Consider the following 16,481-nt stretch of genomic DNA (forward strand, 5'->3'; position numbering starts at 1 on the left):
GCACAAACCCTAGTTATAGAGTAGCTGCGCTAAAAAAAAGATACAAAGTTTGGAAAGAAATAACATGTATTATAAAGATTTAAAATAAACAACACTAAATTCAGACAAATAAAAACATATGATTATATGCATAAAAAGTCAGTTTTAATTTAATATAAAAAAGTTTTATTTTGTATTAATACATAATGATTCTATTAATAATTTAACATATACAATTGGGGTATAGTTACTTTCATGACAACGCCTCTTATAGGGCGTTTCGTCATATTTTCACAGTAGATTTTCTCCTATTTCTAGCTCCTGCGGGGAGCTCTAACCCTGTGGGGACTAGTAGCACACCCTGCGGACAATCACTTACCCTAACCTTAAATAACCTATCAAAAACTACTGTGAAAAACGCCCTTTAAGAGGCGTTGTCACGAAAAGGACTATACCTTAAATTTGAATTAAATTATTATTATTATTAAATTATTTGAACAAAGCACCATTTAAATCATCTAGCTAAAACTATAAGTATGAGAAAATATTGGCTGCGCCCTTCGCATAAAGAATCTCTGCATAAAAGGGGTAAGGAAACTCAAACTAATAGCCTAAACCTATCCCAATATTCGACAATACTTTGTTTCATTATTACGGGATAACTACGTATCCCCCTCCCCACCATTGGTCGGCGTATTCCCACAAAGCACGTGTTGAGTGCTGGAACCTCTAACCCTTATTCTAGAAAGAGATTAAAAATAGGGAGGGGGAGAGTTGTAGCTATCTAATTGTTTGTTTAGTATTTTAGGGGCAAGTTAGGTTATATTAGTTATAGATAATCTCCCCCCCCCCCCAGAAAACTGGTGGGGATGGGAGGGGGTGGGTAATCATTGCTCAACAGGTACTTTGTGGGAAAGCATCTTCTGGTCTATTATAAACTAGATTTTTAGATAAGACTATAATAGTTATTTATCGCATCGTATTAAAGACAGATTTCAGCGGGTATTAAAATAAAAAAAATAGATTAAAACCGTTCTGTTATCCCCGATGATTTAGAAGCTTGGACTAACAAAACTGGTATTAATTTTGCGAATTTTATGTTAATATTCATGGAAAATTGTCTGTAGTTCGATGTTATACATGATTTTTCAGTGTGGTTGAGAGCTGGTTCTAATCCACCGGATATTAATCGGTTTCAAAGTCATACTGGAAAATGTCTATATCTAATATCTGAATATTTCATTATTTCTTTTATACTAAATTTTTTTTAATTATGTTATCAAAAGATCTGTGGTAACTAACTTTTTTACCTTCCCTTCCCCAATGTAAAAAAGTCCATTATTTATTTTATTTTATTGTTTGACATTTTATAAACAATAAATTGTATCTTACCCATTTTAATGATCATAACTTTTATTGGGTATAGTCCTTTTCACGACATCCCTCCATAAGGAGCGATTCTTCGTATTTTTCACAGTAGCTTTTCTCCTATTTCTAGCCCCTGCGGGGGGCTCTAACCCTGCGGGGCCAATTACCTAACCCTGTGGGGCAATCACCTAACACAATATAACCTAACCTAACCTAAAATAACCTATAAAAAGCCATTTTAAAAATACGAAGAATCGCTCCTTATGGAGGGATGTCGTGGAAAGGACTATACCCCTTTTATTTCCTATTTTCATATAATATCAATGTATGATTTTTTTTCTGAGATTTGATGATATAATTTTCACACTACACTCTTTTTATTTTCCACCTGAAAAAAATCAAATATTATTTCTATCTTGTGTCCATTAAGATATCTTGTATGGCGAAGATAATAATAATTATTGGATCAATAAACTTATAACAACATATATTTGATGCTTTCTGTAGATTAGGTTAGGTTACGTAAAATTTAGAAGGACTCCTCAAAAATAAAATAAAAATATGGGGGAGTTGAGGTTTAGTAAAAAAAATAATGTTTAAATAGGCCTATGGCAGGTTTTTTAGGATATAAAAAAGGAGTATATCCATCCCCCTAACCCCCACCCTCCGATATTAACCTAAATTAATCTTGAGGTAGAGGGTTTCCGTAAACCCCCCCCCCCCATTCAGGCAATGTTCTAAGAGACTATTAAAAAACAAAACAAAAAAAATATTAATTTCGACCTATGATATATACAAAATGTGCTGTAAATAAAAAAAATAAAAATTTTAACTTTTAGAAAAAAAGCAATAAAAATCCTATTTTATACAGGTGTAATATGAAATAGACCTTTAACAAAATGGTTTAGAATCGGACAATGTGAATAAAAATTAGCCATGTGACGTCATAAAAATGAAGGATTATCCATATCTTTTTAGAGCTTTTCTTTCTTACCTCCACACTTATCTCCCCTATTTGTATGACGTCACATTGCTTATTTATGAGTCACTTTGTCCCTCTACTCTTAGAACTACAAGTGAACCACAAAAAAAACTATTTCTTTACCTCTGCGTGGGTTTTTAATATACTCTTCATTTGGCAATCTGGCCTTTTTCACTTGAGAATTATTGCCATTTGAAGGACCAGCCGTGTACACTGTATCTTCAATAACTCTCTTTCGAGTGGGGATTTTCAAATTCTGAGGCTGCTTTTTCACACTCTAAAAATTGTAAATTTGAGAAATGAAGAGAGGGGGAAAAAAGTCAGTTAGAAAAATAACAAGTTTGACAATAGCCATAGGTAGCTAAATCTGAAAAAAAAAACTAAGAGAGCAAGAAAAAAAGTGAGAGAGAAAGTAAGAGAAAGAGTGTGTGTGTGAGAGAGAAAGAGAGAAGCAAATGAAGGAAAGGATAATTATAAAAAGACAAAACTTTAATTTTTACAATATAAACAATGCTATGATATAAAGTAGCAAGTTTTTTTGTCAAAAGCTAAAGATCAAGGAAGATAATGATCCAATTTGGTTGTACTTTTAAGGAAAGCTTTATAATTATCTGGGAGGGATGTAAGACTATTTTTCAGATTTTATATCCTATCTTAGAGGCTAGAAGCGAAACAAGTAGTACTTAATATATAATTAAATTTGCAATTTTTCAAGGTAATTATTTAGTGATTTGCTCTGCCCCTAGCTTCTAAGAGAGGGCAGGAAGTAAGAAAAATAGGCTAAAAACTCCCCAAGATATTTATAAAACTTTCCTGAAATATTCAACGAATACATTTCTGAGATCTTAAGCACTAGATAAATAAAACTTGATAATTGAATGGAATAGTTATACCTTAGCATCCTTTGACTCTTCCTGGTTGCTATCCTGTGGAGGTCTAACAATGCCAATCTTCTCTGTCACAGCAATCTCACGTTGCTGATATGCCTTTCCTTTGTTCTTCAAAAGGATTATCTTTCTGGCCAGAATTAATTGAACCTAAATTATTTTAGCTGTTTATAAAAACATTAGATAATGAATCTGTTACATTGTAACAGGATCATATGAAAAAATAATGATGTTTTATCATTTGCAGCAAATATTACTTTTAATTTCTTCATTCAAAAATATCTTTGTGGTGTAGTCTTCGATTTACAGACTTTAGATAAATTTTAATCATCTAGAGGTAAAATCATGTGCAATTTCCACCTTTGGTCTCAGATGAAAATGTCCAAAATCAACCCACCCTGTTGTATATTTACAAATATCATGAAAAATTTTACTATCCAAATGAATGAAAATTTACCTCATTAAGATTTTCAATTTTCTTATTCAGGTTACAAATTTTGGCTTCTTTGTCATCAAGAACTTGTTCCAGAGTTTGGTTTATAGCTAAACCTTCAGCAATCTCTTCTTCAAGAATGGATATTTGTTTTTTGTGATCTTTTACAAGATTTTCATTTTGTATTAGACTTTCTGTTTCAAGAATGTTTTGTTTACTTGATAATTGTTCCTCCAAATCTTTGATCTTAGCCAAATTATTGTCTTTAAGATCATTGGCCTTTGCAAGTTCCAGGTTTAACTTTGTAATGGAATTTTCATGATCATCTTGTAGTTTCTTTGTTACATTTTTATGTTCCTCCTTTAAATCTAAAATAATTTTAGCAGACTTCTCATTTTCTTCTTGCTTTTCTTTTTTAATCTGCTCTATTGTAATCTTTTCAGCTTCAAGATCTTTAGTAAGAGTTTGAATTTTTAACTGATCTGTTTTCATTTGCTCAGACCTCTCCTTCAATTGAACTTCTAAATCTTGAATAATCTTGGCTGCTTTTTCAGAATCTTCTTGCTTATTTTTTTTCATCTGTTCCATCGTATCACTATTATCAGAAAGTTGTAAGTTAATCTTTGTTGAACTAATCTTTCCAGCTTCAAGATCTTTAGAAAGATTGTGATTATTTACTTGTTCTGCATTCATTTGTTCAGACCTCTCTTTCAATTGAACTTTTAACTCTTGTATAATCTTGGCTGATTTTTCAGATCCTTCTTGATTGTCTTTTATCATCTGCTCAATTGTATCAATCTCATCAGAAAGTTGTTGTTTTACATTTTTTGAACTAATCTTTTGAGCTTCAAGATCTTTAGAAAGAGTTTGATTCTTTGACCGTTCTGCTTCCAGTTTTTTTTGACACTCTCTACCTAAACCTCTTAAAACTTGAATCCTAATCTTGGTTGCTTTTTTAGAATCTTCTTGCTTTTCTCTTTTTATCTGCTCAGTTGTGACAATCTTATCAGAAAGTTGTTGTTTTACCTTTGTTAAACTGATCCTTTCTGCTTCAAGATATTTAGAAAGAGTTTGAATCTTTAACTTTTCAGCTTCCATTTGTTCAGACCTCTCTTTCAATTGAACTTTAAACTCTTGTATAATCTTGGCTGATTTTTCAGAATCTTCTTGCTTTTCTTTTTTCATCTGCTCAATTGTATCAATCTTATCAGAAAGTTGTTGTTTTATCTTTGTTAAACTAATCTTTTCAGCTTCAAGATCTTTCGAAAGATTGTGATTCTTTATCTGATCTGCTTTCATTTGTTCAAACACCTCCTTTAAGTTACTTTTTAAATCTAGAATAATCTTATATACTTTTTCAGAATCTTCTTGCTTTTCTTTTTTTATCTGCTCTATTGTATCAATCTTATCAGTAAGTTGTTGTTTTACATTTGTTAAACTAATCTTTTCAGCTTCAAGATCTTTAGTTAGATTTTGAATCTTTAACTTTTCAGCTTTCATTTGTTCAGACTTCTCCTTTAATTGTTGTTTTAAATCATTTATGGCTTTTGAAGATACTTTGTTGATAACATTTGCTTTATCAAGTTTTTTATTTAGTAATTTGATGTAATCATCTGTAAAATTTAGCTTTCTAGCAATTTGGCAGTTTTCCTCTTGTTCGTTTGTTGCCTCTTCTAGTTCATATGATGACTCTGATAGTTCTTCTTTTTCTGTCACTTGCACCAACTTTCCACCTCCATTGAGTAATTTTTTGAGGAACTCTGTTGTTTTAGGATAGTGACGAAACCTTAACAATAATATATGTATAACAATAATAAATGGGATAAATACTAGTTCTTTTATAAATAAAAACATTACATTCTAGAGAAAGAATTAAAAACATTTATTTGGTTTAACCTTATAAAGGAATAGAATTACAAACAGCCAAAATAACAGATATTCAAAAAGAATAATGTATTACTTATCAGAACAATTCAACCCACAAGTTTGGGGTTGCCAAGGTTTAGACTAATTTACCCACCTCCCTCTCCACATACCCCAAGCTTCTCAATGGAGAATGCTATAATTTGGTACAACTATCATACTTTGCAAGGGTAACACGTCCTTTATTGTGAAGCTTGAACTGAGTGTTAGGACCTTTTCCATATCTAGTTATCTAGCTTCAATCACAAACAAAGGATATTAAAATTGTACACATGCATGTAGGTATATTCTAAAAACGGTCCAGTAGTTATCAAGTTCTACCTTGTAATATAGTATAGTTTACCTGTAAACTTTACTATCTTTAATTAATCCAGACTTCCTAACTTCACGTAGTAAATCAAGCTCTATCTAAGATATTGATTTTTAAAAAAAACATTAATTTGAAATTTCCATCTGTAATGGTCTGTAATGCTGTAAGAAAAGGTATGGGGAAACAAACTTAAGATAGACCTTTTGTAATGCTTAGGAACATAAATTTAAAAAAAAGTAATATATGTTCTTCTGCTATTTGACTGCTGAAATTTTTCTCTTTGTGAAGTTTTTTATAAACAATAAGCATCTTTGCACAAATTATTGATCACACCCCACCCGAAGGAGTGTTAGGCAAGAAGAAAAAAATGTGGAAGCATGCAAATTCGTTCATATTACAGCTGAATTGACAGACACTGGTCGCCGGAAGGGAAAAGCAGTTTTTTGAAAGGGGCTATCTGAGATTATTACAGATTCTGATTTATACATATATAGACTAATGAAATATGCAAAAAACGAAATCAAAAGCTTTCCTTCTTGGGAGAAAATCCGGGAAAAAGATTTTAGCTATTTTTAACCTACTTTCAATTTAGGCTTTGAAATGTGTATAGTTTTTAGTAAGAACCAAGGAGGGAGGAGGGGATTTTATAGACTAGTAAATGAAATGCAGTATAATATTTTGCCCTAGTTGTTTTTGTTATAGTTATTGACAGGATTATTTTTGTAAAATCTTTTATATGATTAAATTCACCAGTAAAACTCTGAAAATTGAATTTTAGCATTTTCCTTATATGGGCTAGTGGGATAAAACAGCCCCAAAACACTAAAATTATAAGATATGAGATTATTCTGAAAGACATTAAGTTCATTTCTTTAATGTAAACATTTTTGAACATATTTAATGTCAAGCAAATTTTTTTAATAAAAATTTTTTTGACATATTTCAGCAAAGTAGTCACTAAAGATTTCATTTTGGCACTTTTATTCTTGGGTCAAGTAGGGTATTTCACCCTCCAAAACTCTAAAATTTAAATTTATGGCCTATTTTTAAAAAGATGATTTTTTAAAGAAGTTGTATCAACTTTTTTTTTTATAGCTAGCCGGTCCTTTTAGTAAGTAGTAGATGTAAAATTTTTCATAGAATTCAGATATGCAATCGGTTATTTTGTAGACCTCTTATTTTTTAAGTAATTTATGTTTTAAAAAAAAAAAATTAAGTCAATTTTAAGGTACTAAAATGCAACAAAAAAAGGAAGAAAATGGCCATTATGAACAAAAATAGTAAGATCTTTAATTTGACACCTTACTTTTTCAATTCTGTCAGGTAATAATTGAAAAAATCGATTTTTTTAAACCCACGAGAATAAAAACTTTGAACTCAATTTTATCATTTCACAAGTAAAAAAATATGGGTTCATATATACCTTTAGAATCAGAAAAATATTACAAATCCATTGTAAGCAAAATTGAAAAAAAAAGTTTACAATATAGTATATAAACTACAATAAAAGGAATTATATGAAAATATCATATTATATTGTACAGGCAACGTCTTAACTTTTGAATTGGGTATAAAAATGGGAAGGGGGTATAGAGGGGATAAAGAGGGGGTAAAAAAGGGAAGACGATAGTGTTGCCAGAACAAAAAATACAATTGGCCATTTTTATATTTTTTTTATTTTTTTACTTTTTTTCAATTTTGCTTACAATGGATTCGTAATATTTTTCTGATTCTAATGGTATATATGAACCCATGTTTTTTATGTCTGTTTGAGAAAATATTTAGGTCTAAAGTTTTAATTAAACCGAGGTTAAAAAAAATAGATTTTTTCAATAATTACTCAACAGAATTTTAAAAGTAAGGTGTCAAATTAAAGATCTTACTATTTTTGTTCTTACTGGCCATTTTCTTCTTTTATTTTGTTGCGTTTTAGTACCTTAAAACCGACTTAATTATTTTTTTTAAAAACTTAAATTACTTAAAAAATAAGAGGTCTACAAAAAAACCAATTGCATATCTGAATTCTATGAAAAATTTTACATCTACTACTTACTAAAAGAACCGGCTAGCCATAAAAAAAAAAGTTGATACACCTTCTTTAAAATTTATTCTCATAATTTAGATATGTAGCCATATGTGGCGCTATTCTTCTTGGGGCTTCCTAAAACATATTGAAATCATAAGTCAGTATCAGATTTTGCCCTGGCTGTTTTGGACTTGTTGTTATAGTTAATTTTAAAGTTGGTTCTACGATATGATTGGTTATAAGATGTGAGATTATGGATCATGGAAAGAAAACGAAGTTGCCGGTTTCATCGTTTTTTCACAGTAGCCTTTCTCATATTTCTAGCCACTGCGGGGGGCTCTAGCCCTGCAGGGCAATCATTAACATTTTCTTAACCTAACCTAACCTAAAATTACCCTTCAAAAGCTACTGTGGAAATACGATGTAACCAGCAACTTCATTTTCTTTCCATGATCCGAGATTATTATTATTAAGACATAAATTAGCTAATTTTTCTAATGTAAAAATTTTTCACATAATTGAACTAAGGAGTTATTACAGATTTAATTTTGGCACTTTCCTTCTAGAGTCTAGTGGGGTAAAACACCCCCAAAATACAAAAATTATGAGTTCTGAGCTTATTTTCAAAGATTTCATGTTAAAGTTCAATGAAAACTTATTTCACATTACTGAAAAAAATAATTTAGTCCTATAAAGAAGTGCCTAATTGAAATCTATAGTGATTATTTAGTTAAGTTATTTGAAAAAAAAAGTTTTCACTAACAAAATCAGCCCAATACTTTTAAAAATAAGCCCAAAACTTAAAGTTTTAGTAGTTTTGGGGGAAGTTTTACCCCACTAGCCACTAGAAGGAAAGTGTCGAACTTAATGTTTATTGATAACTAATCATATAAGAGATTTTAACCAGGTTAATAACTATACCAACTATATATAGGCCAAACATCCAGAGCAAAATTTTTTACTAAATTTTATTTCCTATAAGTGTATAAACTCCCACCCCCTTCCTTGTATTGTATAACTTATTTTCACCCCACTAGCCCCGAGAAAGAAAGTGTTAAAATGAAATCTTTAGTTGCTACATAGCTCAATTATGTGATAAAGTTTACATTAAAAAATCAGCTTAATATCTCAAAAAAAATCTCAAGTCTTAAATCTTAGTGTTTTGGAGGGTGATATACCTCACTAGCCTCAAGAAGGAAAGTGCTAAAATGAAATCTTTATTGGCTACTTAGCTAAATTATGCAAAAAAGGTTTACATTAAAAAAAATAGCTTGATATCTCTAAAAATAAGCTCAGACATTAGATTTTAGTGTCTTAGGGGCAGTTTTACCCCATTAGCCCCTAGAAGGAATTGCCAAAATTCAATTTTTAATTAAGCTAAAATTAAAATTACCCAAAAAATTAAATTACCCCAAAAAGTACCTAAAAATACAAATATACCTATATAAAATAATATATATAACTCCTAGGTGCTAAGCAATATAATTTAAAAAAGGTTTGTGTAACTAGTATAAAACTTAAAATTCAAGAAAAAACTGCATTTTCAAAACTTGAGTATACTTTAGATGATAGCTCCAAAACTAATAATAGTACAAAAACGTTATGAGGTTATGAGCTTTCCAATGGTATGCGTAGCATTTTTTACATCTTCTAGGTGCTGAGCAATTACATGTTTAAAATGTCTTTATATTTTTTGCAGGCTTGCCAATGTGAATTTTAGGTTAAAAAAAATAGCTAAAATCTTTTTCCCGGATTTTCTCCCAAGAAGGAAAGCTTTTGATTTCGTTTTTTGCATTTTTCATTAGTCTATATAATATATATGTATAAATCAGAACCTGTAATAATCTCAGACAGCCAAAAACTGCTTTTCCCTTCCGTCTACCAGTGCAGATGTTGGAGCTTTCTAAAAAGGTCTATTACTTTTTGAGATATCTTATTTCAAAGTATTGCTGTAAAATCATCTTTTACACAACAAAAAGGAAAAACATGAAATTAAATATTTTAGAGAAAATTACAAGTATCTTTATTTAAATCTCTCTAATATTGCTCCAAATTGACCAAATTGGACAGTTAAGGTGTCTAAAACTATCTACATTCAATGGACAATCCAAATACATACTTTTTAAGTCTCAACAAATTCTTTTATACATTTCAAAATTCTCATTAAAAATTATTTACCTTGCTGTTGCTTTTATTTTTGTAAGTAAGATGAATAGTAATCTTTTCTGGCAGACTGCGGTTAGTAACAATATCCTGGTAGACAAAGGGAGGAGAAGAGCATTCATATTCTTCATTAAAGTATTCAAATTTGCATGAAATTTGAAAAATGACCTAGAATTTAAAAAAGATGACAACATCAATAAGTAGCAAAGCACAAACAAATCATGGATAAAAAATTGGAAAAGGAGATTTAAAAAGCATTTGTTGAAATCAATGATAAATTTTTGGAGAAAGAATCACAAAACCTCTCTCAAGATTTTATATATACTTTGTATCATGGCAGACAAACTGACTGTTAAAGTAAATTACTTTCTGGATGCTCAGACAAAGGGGTATTATTATCTACAAAAACTTTTGAAATCAGACCAAAAACCACCAAAAAAATGAATAAATATGTGAAAATAAAGTCAAGAAGTTTCAGTATTCTATCTTAAATAACAGCCAAGAAAATCACATTTCCCCAGTAGGGCCATAGCGTTGTGGATGGACTGACAAATAGACATAGTGAATTATAGAGTAGCTTTGCTACTAAAGATTAGGAATCCAAGAAGACATAAATTCCTAACTATTTTAGTCTTAGTTTTAATACTGAAACATAGTAAAATACCTTTTCCAGATATTGTCTTATGTCATTTCCATTGACACCTTCCACAGATATCTTCACCTCTTTTAAACCAACAGGCTAAACCAATAAAATATAAGCATTAAAATTATGAAATTAGAACTAAGTTGATAATTTTATTATTTTTCTTTGCTTTGTTTCTTATGGATGTTATCTTCATTGATAAAATTGTTCACTTGACAAAAAAAAGAATTAAAGAACAGATAAACCATCCACACAGCCAGCCAATATTTAGCTTTGGTGGAAGGCACTCAAAATACTCATGACAATATACATACCTTTACTAACATTTTTAATGAATTAAATAGAAAACTTGATTGTCCTTAGTGAGTTGCCAATAATGTCATCTTCAATCCCAAATTGTAGACGACTTTTCATTCATCCTATATTTGAACCCAATATCCCTTTTTAGCATGACAACACCCAAGTAGATGGGGAAAAAATCCGCCATCTATCTTAGACAGCAGATAAGAAAGTCCCCCCACCCCCCCCCCCTAAAAAAAATAAACTGTTTATAATGATTATTTACCACAGTATCAGAAATTTCATAAGAAATTTTTATTGCTGTTGCTATCCCCAGTGACACATTTTGGTTTGTTGAGGACATTTTCATAATCTGAAAAGTTAAAATGAAGTTCTATTTTGAAATGTTTATGCTCTAAAAATGTGCTTTTGTTTTCAGAGATATTGAAAAAAAAAGTACAATGTATTTACAGAGAACAAGGTGTGTAACATATTTCTGTATATATTCCTTCTGGTTGTATCAGAAAATCGAAAGCATGATGGATAAAAAAACAGACAATGAGATATAAAGAGCATATGTTGAAATCAATACCAAGTTTTTACGGAAACAGCATATATTGTCCAGTAAAAAATGACGTCATACAATTCATATGACCAATGATAGGCCAGTACCCAATTTACCTTTGGTCAATTACATTGTAATCCTGCCTATCATTGGTCATTTGTATTGTATGATGTCATTTTTATTGGACACTTTACACTGTTTTATTTTTGGAGAAAAAAATCACAAACCTCTTTCATATATTTTAATTTGAATGACTGACAGACATCAAAGTAAATTACAAACTGGATGCTCAGTAGAAATAGCCAGTAAGACAAAAATTAATATAATTAAATAGCCTTATACTACTCGGGAACTCTATCAAAATCTTAAGCAACACACCAAAATAAACATTCTATAGAATTATAACTTAAATTATCACTTTGATATTTGTTCTTTATTTTCAGTGAAAGTTTCAAAAGTTATAAAGAAACTGAGTGACTGCCGTGCCAGTGGTTCATTCTTTCCCGAGACAACTTGCAGGTTTTCTCTTCTACCTCCCCCCACCCACTCCCTCCCTCTGCGCAAATTTGACCCTACACACACACACACACACACATACATGTTTGCAAATACACACACACACATTTCAAACCAGAAAAAAAACCAGCGATCTTTAGAGATAAGACAATGGACAATAAGTTTATATGGATCCACAATGATGATAAACAAGTTTAACCCCTTTTGTATATTGAAATGTTAAGAAAATTATAGGTTTGTAATAATTTATTAAAACTCAGTAGAGGTACCCAAAGTTTTTGAGTTCACAAATTAAATAACATATAACTTTGGGTACCAGTGCAATTGATTTCAAATCGGGGTCATCTTCAAATATTTTACGGTTGCTAAATTCTAACTTGTATCTCTTTCTGTAATTAGCTTTTTAAAAGCAAAGCTTTTTTATATTCAGAGTCGTTCCGTCCGTCCGTCACAGACAGTTAGTTTTTTTTTGTTAATTTATCGATTCCAAACTTTGCATGGTGATTCCTGTAGTAGTTAGGTATGTTTTTGAAAGCGAAGCAACTCTTTAATCGTTACCAGAATGTTTTTAAGTCCATTTTAAACATGTACTTATTTTTTAGTAGCGAAGCTACTCTATAACTTGCAATGTCCGTCTGTCTGTATGTCCGTATGTCCGTAAGTCCGTATGTCTTAGTTTGGGGGAAACGTGATTTTCTCGGCTCCTATAAAAGATAAAAGACTGAAATTTTTTGACAACATTCCCATTATTAAGGAGCACAATTAACTATAAAACATCAATGGCGGTTGGACCGCTTTTTAGCAGGTTTTAGGCTATTTTTGTATTTTTCACTTTTTTGTCCATATCTTTGGTGTTTATGGTCCGATTTCCAAATTTTTTTTTCAGTTATAGTATCAAAATTAAGTTTCCTGTCTTTTCAATAAAACAATTATGACGGTCAGACTGCCTTTAAGCAGGTTTTAGGCTATTTTTGTATTTTCACATTTTTCTCCATACCTTTGGTGTTTATGGTTCGATTTCCAAAGTTTTTCAGTTATAGATATCAAAATTTAATTTCCTGTCGTTTCAAGAAAACATCAATGGCGGTCAGACTGCCTTTTTGCCGGTTTTTGGCTATTTTCATATTTTTCACATTTTTCCTCACATCTTTGGTGTTTATGGTCCGATTTTTAAAATTTTTGTAGTTAAAAATATCAAAATTAAATTTCCCGTTGTTTTGAGCATCCATTTACTTTGACTGACAGTCTGTTAGTCATAGTACTGAAATATAAATATCAAGAATTTAAAAACAAATGTTAAAAAGGTTTCGTGATTTTTTTCCTAATATACATGCTTTTGACAGCTAATCTTTAAATTCTTATACATATTTTTTCTGTTTCGCTACTTATGGATGTTGTCATCCTTGTTAACTTATTAACAACAAAGTACAATGTTATAAGCGAAGCATTTCTATAATCAAGTCCTAAAAATGAAAGTATGTCCTTGAACAATATCCTGTATTCAAGCAATTTTTCAACAACAATTTACTAACAATTTGTTTAGACTTTATTTTGATTTTTCAGTTCTGACACTCTATAATTGTTAATGTTCGATTGTCCTACCGTTTCAGATCTTCGCTTTTATGGATGTTTTCATTCTTTGTGTTGCCTATCCCCCCTTCCCTCTTTTCAGTTTAACTTTTCCACAATATTGTAACAATCAAGAATATGTTTTAGGTTTGTTAAATATATTTTCCAACAGAATACACAGAGAGCAAGGGCATCTAACTTTTTTTGGTGGGGGGGGGGGGGGGGGGTGAGGTTTTTCAAATGTTTAGGGGGGGGGGGGAGGTATGTCCAAACATTTTGGAAGTGCTCCATAATTTGAGAGCCCCTTTTTGCACCCTTCCAATCAATGCTAAATTGATTGTTGATATTGTTTTGATATTTGAACATTCAGCAGCTTTTATTAATCCTATGTTTCATGTTTTATAAGTTTTAAACATGTATATGCATATATTTACAACAAAAACATCACTGTATTTTTGAAAGTGACGCTTTTCTATAATTAGGGTCGACCCGTCCATGCGACTGTAATATAGACATGTTAGAATTATCCTATCGATTTCAAACTTTGCATGGTGATTTTTAATAACAGTTAGGTACGAATAAGAGAGCATAGCAACTCTATAATCATTACCATCAATTTATCTGCCATTGTCTTATCCCTGTAATCAATATATCTATCCTATAAATGTTTGTCAATGTAACTTTAATTGAAACAGCAAAAAAGTAGAATCTTTGAGCATTATGACATAAAAAGTCTATTTTTTTGGCGAATATTTACGTTGATATTATATATGTGTTTAGAGCAAATTGGGTGTTTTTTATTTGAAGATTTTCATAAAAGTTGACACAATTTTTTTACCTCCATGAACATTAAAACATTTAAGGGAGCAATTACCTTTCCCCGTGTAAAGTTTAGCTTCGGGATTTTTTTTTGCATTTTCTCTACCCAAAAGTAAATCAAGCCTTTATCCAAATCTTTTACCCAATTTCTCTATTAAAAGGTTTGACCTCTTTTAATTTCCAGAACATTAATATAATTAATCCATTTAAGAAATTCAGCTTAAGGACAGATGGATGGAAGAATTTAAATTGGCAGGTATAATACCTTCATAAATCTTAAGCTTACTTGCCGCAAATTGTAAATTTAACATTGTCAATACAGTATTATTGCTATATATTTAAACAATGGCCTTATATAAAAGTAGTGGTAAACTTTCTATAAAAAATTGAATTCTGTATCCAAGTCATTTTTTGAAAAATAGAGTTTTTTATTCTCAAATATTTAATAGAAAATATTTTACGTCAAAACTGTCAAAAATGCCTCATACAAATAAAATTAATTCCTCTAGCGGAAAATACTAAAACTAAAATTTTGTCTTTTATTGAAAATAAAATCACATCTGTTTATAATATTAGTGCATTATGATTGGTTCCTCAAACAATTCACTGATAGTAAAACAGTATAATTACACATGTACATGAGCTGAGGTTTTATTGTGATTATTATGTATTAAATAAATTTAGATTTGAAATACAGGTGTTTAAGATGGTAATCAATTAATCTTTCAGTGTGTTTTCATATTGTGACGAAAATTTCAAATGAAACAGCAAAACTACTGAACTGGACATTGGGCTGTTAATTACAATATTATCCAAAGTTTGATAATTAAGGCTTTTGGTAATTTTTAAAAAATTTTATTGGTTGGTTCATATAAAGTGTTTCAACTGATAGTTTTGATATACAGAAGGGCAATTTTTTTTACCATCAATAGGAATGTTCATCAATTTATGGTCCATTGTCTTAACCCCTAAAGCCATTAAATTGGTGTAGGTCCCGCTTTGCGAGACTCGCAATGATGATACACAAATTATCCTTCCTGTAGATTATGTTTAGTGGTTGAAACGTTTGGACACTCAACTTATTAACGAACCATTCAAAATTTCATATAAAAGTCCATAATCTAGTTGAGCTAACGAATAAAAAAAACATCATTATAAAACCTTGGGACTAGTGTAATAAAAGGCCAATGTGCCCTCAATAAGATCAACAAATAGAAGTGTTTTCACATTGCAACAACAACTTTAATTTTTGTTAGCTCCTGGGCCGAAGAAGCTACAAAAACTGGTTAATTTTATGATTTTTATTTTATTATTTGTGCAAAATTGTCTGCAATAAGATGCTATTCATAAATAAACACAAATACACAAATACTAATTATAGAGGCGCGTGCGAGTTTTTTTTGAAGATTAAATCTATCTTACCATATTATTTTTCTCTCTCTCTCTCTCTCTCTCTATCCCTCTCTCTCTCTCTCTCTCTCTCTCCATCTATCTTAGATAAAGGCGTGCGCGACTTTTTTTTATAATGATTTTTAAATAAACCAGGACGTTAGCGGTTCCTAAAATGGTATTTATTCAATGTGACATACGGAATAATACCTCAAACATCTTGTTACTTTGCTGCTATATTAGGTCCTTGGAAACCATCCCAGACAGACAATAGAAATTTTATAATTTCGCTTTCCCACAAAATTCCCATAGAGCAATGATAACCCCCCTCCTCCCCATTTTAGAAAAAATAAATATATAACGGGGGTGGGAAACTAGATTTCATTTATAACATTAGGTCAAGTTAAGTTATTTTGGGTTTCCCAGCAAGGTTATTGCACCACAGTTATTTTTTCAATTTCATTCAAAATCATTCAAAAATAAGGATCAGTGCGGGGTGGGAGGTGATTAAGTTCGTAGATAAAGGTATCTACTTTGTTGTTGGTTTTCAATTGTCTTTTTTTTCAGACGTCTAAGTTTAAAAATTTAGTTTATATTTGTAACACTAGAAAACATTAATTTCACAAAATT

At 30.5% G+C, this 16,481-nt stretch overlaps 1 protein-coding gene across 1 annotated transcript; it reads right to left on the reverse strand.

Moving 5' to 3' along the window:
- Positions 1-1,724: 1,724 nt before the first annotated feature.
- On the reverse strand, positions 1,725-11,362 carry LOC145318701 (uncharacterized). Its single transcript, XM_080160190.1, has 8 exons — positions 11,280-11,362; positions 10,736-10,810; positions 10,087-10,239; positions 5,916-5,980; positions 3,674-5,435; positions 3,223-3,366; positions 2,453-2,606; positions 1,725-1,735 (listed from the first exon to the last, which is right to left on the reverse strand). The coding sequence occupies exons 1-8, from the start codon at positions 11,355-11,357 to the stop codon at positions 1,725-1,727; spliced, it is 2,442 nt and encodes an 813-aa protein (XP_080016316.1). The 5' UTR covers positions 11,358-11,362.
- Positions 11,363-16,481: the final 5,119 nt, after the last annotated feature.

This window comes from Acartia tonsa, chromosome 1, assembly GCF_053477335.1.
Source record: "Acartia tonsa isolate MP-2025a chromosome 1, ASM5347733v1, whole genome shotgun sequence".
Lineage (NCBI taxonomy): Eukaryota > Metazoa > Arthropoda > Copepoda > Calanoida > Acartiidae > Acartia > Acartia tonsa.